Source organism: Nannospalax galili, unplaced genomic scaffold (assembly GCF_000622305.1).
Source record: "Nannospalax galili isolate Female #2095 unplaced genomic scaffold, S.galili_v1.0 scaffold84, whole genome shotgun sequence".
In the NCBI taxonomy this organism is placed as follows: Eukaryota; Metazoa; Chordata; class Mammalia; order Rodentia; family Spalacidae; genus Nannospalax; species Nannospalax galili.
In genome coordinates this window covers 586,664-596,096 of record NW_008352272.1, presented here as the reverse complement: position 1 = coordinate 596,096, position 9,433 = coordinate 586,664, and the positions used below count along the sequence as shown (strand labels likewise).

Here is a 9,433-nt window from a genome sequence, read left to right as displayed (position 1 = left end):
ACTTCCTTCTTCATTTCTGCCTGAGTTTTCTTCAGTGTTTCTCTTGTGAATTCATTCAGAAGTTTACCCCTATCTTCTTTTAGCTCTTTGTTCATGTTTTCTTTAAATTCATTGAATTCCTTGATCATGTTTATGATTGTTCTTTCAAATTCAGTGTCCTGGGTTATCTCTAGGGGGTTCTCCTTGTAGAACTCTTCTACAGGATTGGTGGGGTTTGGTGGAGACCTGGTGTTTTGGCTTTCCATTTTATTATTCTTTTGTTGTGGTTTTGGCATGTGAATTTCTTTTGTTGTTTATGATTCTGATATGGGAATGAAGTTGAAGTACGCTTCGCTTCTGTTTGTATTATCAGGGTGCCTAGATCCTTTCTTTATTGGTTATATAAAGCTGGTTGGTACAGGGTTCAGGTTCTCTCAGGTTAATTTGGAGGGAACTGATGGCTTCAGATCAGCTATTCAGGAGTACCCACAGAAGCCCAATTCAGGTTCCAGTCAAGCACACTCAGGCTTCCTTCACCATGTGGACACAGGATCCAGGCTCCCTCAGCAGTCCCCTGCATTGTCAACCCTATGCCAGAGGGAGGCCAGAGGGGGGCCAGAACCTGGCACTCTCTGGCGGTCTCCTGAGATCCGAGCTGCTACACTGATTGAGCTCTGAACCCACGCTCATAAAATAAAATCTTTTAGAAAAAGACATCATTAAGAAGATAAAAAAGGTGAGCCACTGGCTGACAGGAAATATTTGTAAGCCACATTATATGATTAAGGATATATAATATAGACTACATGATGAACTTTAAAAATCTTTTTTTTGAATTTTTATTTTGTGTGTTATAAGTGTTTTGCCTGCACATATGGAAGTGTACCATATGCATGCAATGCCTGCAGAGACCAGAAGGTGTCAGATCTCCTGAAACTGGAATTAGACAGTTGTTAGCTCTCATGTGGGTGCTGGAACCTGAAGCCCGCAGGTCCTCTGCAAGAGCAGCTAGTACTCTTAACTGCTGAGTCATCTCTCATCTTCAGCCCCACGTGAGGAACTCTTAAAACATAATATGATGCCAGGCGTGGTGGCACACGCCTTTAATCCCCGCACTCGGAAGGCAGAGGCAGGGGGATCCCTGTGAGTTCAAGGCCAGCCTGGTCTACATAGTGAGTTCCAGGACAGCTGGGGCTACAGGGAGACCCTGTCTCAAAAAGACCAAAAAAAAAAAAAAACAAACAAAAAACCCCCAAACTCAAAAACTATAATATGACCAACAACCAAAACATTTGGAAAGTCATTGTCCATACTGTATGCCTAGATCTACAGCCCTAGCATTTGGGGGGTTGAGGTAGGAAGTTCTTCAGTTCAAGACCAGCCTGGACTATAAAGCAAATTTCAGGCCAATGAGGGCCTATCTCAAAAAAGTTTTTTTTTAAAAGAGTTAAGAAAATGGAGAAGGCCATGTGTGGTGGCACATGCCTTTAGTCTCAGTACTCAGGAGGCAGAGGCAGGTAGATCTCTGTGAGTTCAAGGCCAGCCTGGTCTAAATAGTGAGTTCCAGGCCAGCTGGGGCTAAAAGACCAAAAAAAAAAAAAAAAGAAAAAAGAAAAGAAAAGAAAGTAGAGAAACTAGAACTCTTTAAAAAATTTTATTTTATTTCATGTGTATGAGTATATTGCCTGCATGTGTGTAAGTGTACCCATGTTGTGTAATGCCTGTTGAGTCAGAAGAGGGCAGTGAATTCCCCTGAAACTGGAGCTATGGATGGTTGTTAGCCACCATGTGGGTGTTGGGAATCAAACCTGGGTCCTCTGCAAGAGCAGCTGATGCTCTTAACCACTGAGCCCTCTCTCCAGCCCCCAAACTGGAATGCTTGTAGAATGTGAATGGTACTATAAAATGATTCCAATACTCAAAAACAGTTCTCTGAGCTGGGCGTGGTAGTGCATTCCTTTAATCCCAGCACTAGGTAGGTGGAGGCAGATGAATCTCTGTGAGTTTGGTCTACATAGCGAGTTCCAGGCCAGTTGGGACTATAGGGAGACCCTGTCTCAAAAAAACCACCACCACCAACAACAAAAACTTAGTTCTCCAGTTTCTTAAAATGTTAAGCATAAACTTGTGACATAACTCAACAATTTATGTTCCTCTACAGAGACCTATGTACACATGCTTATACAAATACTGTTTACAATAGTCAAAAAAGAGGGGAAGCAGGCATAGTGGTTCATGCCTTTAATACCAGCACTTGGGAGGCAGAGGCAGGTGGATCTTTGTGAGTTCAAGGCCAGCCTGGTCTACATAGTTCCAGGACAGCTGGGACTACAGGGAGACCCTGTCTCAAAAGACAAAAAAAAAAAAAAAAAAAAAAAAAAAAAAAAAAAAGCACTGCTCTTCCGGAAGTCTTGCATTCAGTTCCCAGCACCCACATGATGGCTAACACCCATCCTTAACTCCAGCTCCAGAGAACGTGACACCCTCTTCTGACCTCCATGAGCACCAGGCACACAAGTGGTGCACTTAGGTACAGGCAGGCAAAGCACTCATACACATAAATAAAATGTAAAAAACAAAACAAAACAAAACAAAAACCCCGAACACCCCCACTGGTGAATGAAAGGAGTCAGCAACAAAAGTCCACACACCATCTGATAGACATCATTTATCCAGAAGTCCAGGAGAGGTGAACCGTAGAGGGAGCAAGCACATGGAGGGTTACTTAGGGGCAGCAGGAATAAATTGGAAATGGGTTTGAGGGAAACTTTTGGCATGATGCGTGTTTCAAATATTGACTGTAGTTTTGGTTGTACAATTCTATAAATTCAGTGACTAGATTATATACTAATGGGATGAATTTCATGTAACTTAGACCTCAGAGAAACTGTGTAATAAAGGAAAGCAAAGTAGATGTTCAGAGCAGACAGACTAGAAGCAGCCCTCTCTCCGCTCACCCACACAGGGTGTTTGTGCTTGTGCTGGTGTTGGTTTCCATCCTCTGGATCCCCGTGGTTCAGGCCAGCCAGGGAGGCCAACTCTTCATCTACATCCAGTCCATCAGCTCCTACCTGCAGCCTCCTGTGGCTGTGGTATTCATCATGGGCTGTTTCTGGAAGCGGACCAATGAAAAGGTCAGTCTGGATTGGCCATTGCCACACAAGACCCAAGCACTGCCCATGAGCACTGGGACAGGTCTGGAGGGAGCCCTGTGTGGGCTGGACTTGGGTTACCAGGAAGACATCCAGGGAGGGTGTCACCTGGCCTTTCAAAGATGCAATTGGGGGGGGTGTCTTAGAAGTGTCTTCATACATTTGCTTTTTTGTTTGTTTGTTTTGAGATAGGGTGGGTCTCCCCTATAGTCCCAGCCTGCCTGAAACTGAGTATGTAGACCAGGCTGGCCTTGAACTCACAGAGATCTGGGTGCCTCTGCCTCCCGAGCGCTGGGATTAAAGGCATGTGCCACCGCACCCAGCATACATTTGTTTTTTGATTCAGGGTCTCAGCAGCTAGTGTCCTAGTTTTGTTTCTGTTGCTATGATCCAATACCATGGCAAGAAGAAACAGGGAAAAGGTCTTATCTTAGATTACAGTTCCAGGTTATAGTCAGGCACTGTGGGGAAGTCATGGAGCAGGAGCCTGAGACAGCTGGTCAGACCACATCCAGTCAAGATCAGAGAAGTGAATGCATGTGTGCTCAGAACTCAGCTTTCTCTACTCTTATGCTGTCCAGAGTCCCAAACCAGGGGACAGTGCTGCCTACATTCAGGCCGAGCCTTTCTACATCAATTAAAGAAATCAAGACAATCCTCCAAGAGACAAGCCTACATGTAGGCCAACCTGATCTAGACAGTCCCCCACTGAGACTCTTTTCCTAGGTGATTCTAAATTGTGTCAAGAAGTCAAAACTGACCATCACACTCAAGTTGGCCTCAGACTGGCAATCTTCCTGCCTCATCTCCTGAAGGCTGGGGTTACAGGTGTACACCACCATACTTGGCTTCTTGACATATTTTTGTCATTCACAGGAAAGCCAAATTAGAAGGGAATGTATACATTGCATGGGATCATTCCATTATCATTAGACATCTGCATCTGTATGTTTTGCCTTGGCAGAGTCAAGCGACAAATATTTGGAGAAAATCTGTGTCTACTGAGCATGTGTAGATTGTTTTCCTGTTATTATTCCCTAAATAATATAATGTAACAACTATTTATATAACATTCATATTGCACTAGGTATTATAAGTAATCTAAACATGATTTAAAGTATATAAGAGGCTATTCATAGGTTACATGCAAACACCATACCATTTTATACTTGAGCATCTGTGGACGTGGTATCTATTGCAGGTCTTGGGACCAATCCTTTCAGATACCAAAGGCTGACTGTATTTGTAGAAGATGAACAAGTAGCTCCAAACCTTTGCAAATCACAGATAGTGACCAGAGCAGGAAAGACAAGATGAGATGGGTTCTTGAGGTGTCCCTAAGATGGCTCTGCTCCGGTTTGCAGGGTGCCTTCTCAGGCCTGATCTTGGGCCTGCTGCTAGGTTTGGTCAGGCTGGTCCTCGACTTTATCTATGTACAACCTCGGTGTGACCAGCCTGATGAGCGTCCAGCTGTGGTGAAGGACGTCCACTACCTCTACTTCTCCATGATTCTGTCATCTGCTACCCTCATCACCGTGTTCAGTGTGAGCTGGTTCACAGAGACACCCTCCAACGAGATGGTATGTTTGGGTTGACAGTCAGAGCCTGAGACTCTTCATTGCAAGTGACAGAATAGGGACTCACAGGCTTCAGCAAGATGACTGAAGACTCAAAAGTCCAGGGTGAGGCTTTGAGGATGGGCTAATTCCGAGAGAAAACGCCGTCAGACTCCACCTTGCATTTCAATTCTCAGGCCCATGTGGAGTTCCTAGGGCTGTGCCCATTTTTATTGATAGTAAATAAAGCCATCGGCATTTTTGCCCTAGCATTTCTGCAAAGTTCCTGATTAATATTGATGGCATCAGCACAGGCACAGCTGATCCATGAGCCAGTGCAATCCTCAGGACCAGAAAAAAGCTGAACTCAAAGGGCCAACTTGTGGTCCACACAGCACAGGGCTAGGGCTAAGCTCTGAGGACCAGAATGAGGGACAGTTAGATCCCAATGACAGAAGGAATGTCAAACAAAGATGGCAAGCAAGTGTGGAGAATAGCCATCTGTTCTGAAGGTGGAGGACTTGAATCTTGTTGAGGGGGAGAAGCAACACTATGAGCAGTGTCTGAAATGAAGACTGAGGTGGGTTTGGCAGGTGTGTGAGGAAAAGATGGCGGCCTCCACCTATGTCTGACAGTCTGCCTCTGCTCCTCAGGTCAGCCGCCTGACTTGGTTTACCCGTCACGAGCCCATAGTCCAGAAGGACCCAGTACCACCAGCAACCCCCCTGCCTCCTACTCTCTCTCAGAATGGGGCCGCAGAAGCCACCAGCACCAGCATTCAATTGGAGATTGTTCAAGAAAACATGTCCAAAGCCCACAGCTGTGAGTTGCCTTGGGTCTCAGTTACTGTACAGCTTAAAAAGCATTATGCATTTGGGGTAAATTTTTCTACCAGATCTCACACCAGAGATCGGGATAGGCCTGGAGTTTCAGAATCCCCTAGCTTTGATGCCTGGGCCTTCCCTACCTATCAGAAGACTCTACATACCCAGTGCCTACCAAGAGTTGCATTTAAGACTCACAAAACCCCACACAATAGGCTGGAGCACTAGAACAATCTCTGAATTACATTTTTTTTGGCTTATTTCATTTAATAAAATGACTTAACACTTTAAAAATAGTTTATTTATTATTTTTATTTTATGTGTATGTGTGTATTGCCTGCATGTGTGTAAGTGCACCTGTGTCCTGCAGTGCTGGCAGAGGTCAGAAGAGGGAGTCGGATCCCCCTGAAACTGGAGTTACAGACGGTTGTTAGCCACCATGTGGGTGCTGGGAACTGAACCCGGGTCCTCTGCAAGAGCAGTCAGTGCTCTTAACTGTTGAGCCATCTCTCCAGCCCTGTGTTAATATTTTAAAATTGGAAGATTTCACACGAGATTCCAAATTTCCATCTTCTCTTGAACAAGGGGACCATTTGGCAACCCCAGACCCACATGTCTACATGACAAAAGATATCTCCCTTGATGCTAAGATTCAAGTTCTCATGTTGTTCTTTTCTAATTGTGAACACTAACCCATGTCAACTTAAGAAACCCTATGAACATTTTTTTTCTTCTAGTGCTATGGCTTGACCAATGCATGCTCTGCCATGGGCTACACACCCAGCCTATAAGGTGGGAAACTCTAGGTCACATGTTTAAAAAATAGGGTGTGGGGCTGGAGAGATGACTCCGTAGTTAAGAGCACTAGCTGGTCTTGTAGAGGATCCAGTTCAGTTCCCAGCACCCACATGGTGGCTAACAACTGTCCATAAGTCCAGTTCCAGGGGATCCAACACCCTCTTCTGCCCTCCATGGGCATTGCATGCATGGGAGCACTTACATATATGCAGGCAAAACATTTATACACATAAAAATCAAAGTAATTTTAAGAAATGGGGCGAGCATGCTCCTTGGTAGAGGTGGAGACTATGTCTTTGTGTTTAGAGTGAACATCTGCCTCTCCTGACTCGGGTATCATCTATCACCTGCCTGGACTCCGGCCAGCTGCTGGGTTTGCAGCCTCATCTCCAAATGGAGAAGCAGTATTCCACAAAAGTGCTCACTTTCCTTCAGCCTCCTGGAAGGCAGTGTGATACAGAGAACAGCTGTTCTAAACCCATCACGGCCACTGCTTACTAGCTATGTGGCTTTGCTCAAGTTAGTCTGAGCCTTGATTTCGTCATCTGAAGACAGTGAAATTTTGAAAATGTCAATTTTTTCCTCAGTGTCTGAGGGAGACTGGTTCCAGGACCTACAAAGGTACCAAAATCTGTGGATGCTCACGTTCCCTGTATAAAATGGCTTCGGGGATAGGTTGGTCAGTAAAGTGCTTGCCTTGCAAACACAAGCATCTGAATTCAATCCCCAGGACCTATGTAGAACAAAGCAGGGCATGGAAGCATGTGTTCATAATCCCAGTACTGGAGAGGTAGAAACAGGTGCTCACTGGAGCTCACTGGCCAGCTAGCCTAACCTACTTGGTGAGTTCCAGATCAGTGAGAGACTATCTCTAAAAAAAGTGGATGATGTCTGAGGAATGTAGGACAACCTGAGGTTGTCTGCCAGTCTCCTCATGCATATGCACACATGTGCAGTCATACACATGTTCATTTATATACAAGTATTATACCTACATACATGAACACACACACGCACACACGGCATAGTAATTGCATATAACCATGTACATCCTCCTGTATACTTAAACTCATCTCCACTTTACCAAGAATAGCTAAGACAATGTAAATACTATGTAAGTAGTTGTTGTATTATTTAAGGACTAATGATGAACATTTTCTGCGTTTTAACATAGAATACTTCTGATGCATGTTTGGTTTAATTTCCAAATATGGATCCCACAAATAAGGAAGGCTGACTGGACATTCTAGAAAAGGTGCATAGAGTATGTGTCTCATTTCACAAACACATGTGGTCAGTGTCCTCTTCCTCCTCTTTCTTGGGGGAGAGGCAGCCTCCCTATGACCCTTCTTTGCTGGGTTTTCTAGGTGATACTTTCTCAAAGCGGTCCAAGGTCTTGAAGGCCATCTCATGGCTCTGTGGAATGGAGAAGGGCGAAGGGGAACACCTGAGCAAAGTGGAACCTGTCATGGCGTCCCTGAAGGAAAATCCCATGGTGAAAACCCTGCTGGATGTCAACTGCATCATCTGCATCAGCTGCGCCATCTTCCTCTGGGGCTACTTTGCTTAACACGGGGTGAGCCCAGGGGACCAAGCTCTTTATGTGTTTCCAGTGCCTTGTTATTTTTTAATGAAAGAAAACAAAATAATAAAGCTTTTGTTTATTTACCATGATGCTTCAAAGGTGTTGAGGGGCCATTCTACATTCTCTTCTTGAAAGGGATATCTGGCCCCAAAGGTTTTCTCACTGTGGTACTTGCTCTGGATATGATTTCTTGGAAATAGACCTGTGTGCAGTGCCCTGAAATCTCATGCAATAAGAAACAGGGGCTGTGTGAAGGCATATGCTTATAATCCCCATAATCCCAGCACTTCCTGAGGTAGGAGCATTGCAAGTTTGAGGTCAGCCTGGCCTACATAGCAAGACACTGTCTTGAAAGAGAAAAAAGTAAAGCTGGGTGTGGTGGCACATACCTAATCCCAGCACTTGGGAGCTGGAGGCAGGATGCCCGGAGTTCAAAATACAAAAGAAAAGGAAAAACCCAACTGGGGATTATGCACATTTCTCAAGTTCTGGTTTAGGAGCTGGAGAGATGGCTCAGCAGTTTCCCAGCACTTGGGAGCTGGAGGCAGGATGCCCGGAGTTCAAAATACAAAAGTAAAGGAAAAACCCAACTGGGGATTATGCACATTTCTCAAGTTCTGGCTTAGGAGCTGGAGAGATGGCTCAGCAGTTAGGAGTTTGCTGCTCTTGTAGAGGACAGGAGTACAGTTCCCAGCACATACGTCCAGTGACTCACAACCACTTCAGCTCTAGGGGATCCAATGCTCTCTTCTGGCCTCTGCAGGTTCTCATACACAGGTATGCAAACATATACAGACGCATATACATAAAACTAAAATTAATCTTTAAACAAATCTCTGGCTTTGTAGATTCTGCTTCTTTAATTCCTCATGAGGAGCTTTCCTCCAAACAAGCAGCCAGAAGGACTGATCTGCACAAAGCCTCAGTATTTATTGGTTGGGGGCCAGTGCTGCTCAGGACCTAGAGAGCAATTGCCTTGTTCTGTGTGGAGCCAATCCTTGTCTCTCAGCTTCTCTTCTGCACCCTGGTGGGGACTAAGGGAATGACTCATAGACATAGAGCTGTGTTTGCCATATCTACAGCCATCTCTGGGATATCCCAGGAAACAAGGTGGCCAGTCCTGAGGAATGGAGCTACTTACTGGTCCTGCCCCACAGAGCTTTAAAGTGGAATAGTCTCTCATGAGACCCCAATTTTTAGGAAATTTACAAAAGAAAATAGAAGTCACTCACCCACCTACTCATTCAGTGATCTGAGTTCCTAGGTGATGCCCACAGTGTCTGGGATCCATTGATTCAATGAGAGCTCTGAGGGTTGCCCTTGCCCTCCAAGGTCAACTAAGTTCCAGGGGACTATGGAACATCTCTCAAAATGTCCTGTAACTGTGGTGAGTCACCTGTCTGCTTGTTCAGGGAGGCCGAGGAGACCCCACAAGATGGACATGAACCAGTGTCCAGTCTACAAAAAGGAGGTCAACACAGAGGAATCATTTCCTCCATGCTTCCAAGCAAAGCCAGCCATGGTCGAGTAGGATCTTTC

The 9,433-nt window shown here is 45.1% G+C and overlaps 1 protein-coding gene across 1 annotated transcript in view; it reads left to right on the top strand.

The window, feature by feature from the left end:
* Slc5a11 (solute carrier family 5 member 11) overlaps positions 1–7,892 on the top strand; it is a 92,763-nt gene extending 84,871 nt beyond the window's left edge. The window contains 4 exon segments of the mRNA XM_008849201.1: positions 2,945–3,113; positions 4,496–4,711; positions 5,341–5,509; positions 7,677–7,892. Coding sequence (XP_008847423.1) covers positions 2,945–3,113; positions 4,496–4,711; positions 5,341–5,509; positions 7,677–7,879 — 757 coding nt within the window. The 3' untranslated portion in view covers positions 7,880–7,892.
* Positions 7,893–9,433: the final 1,541 nt, after the last annotated feature.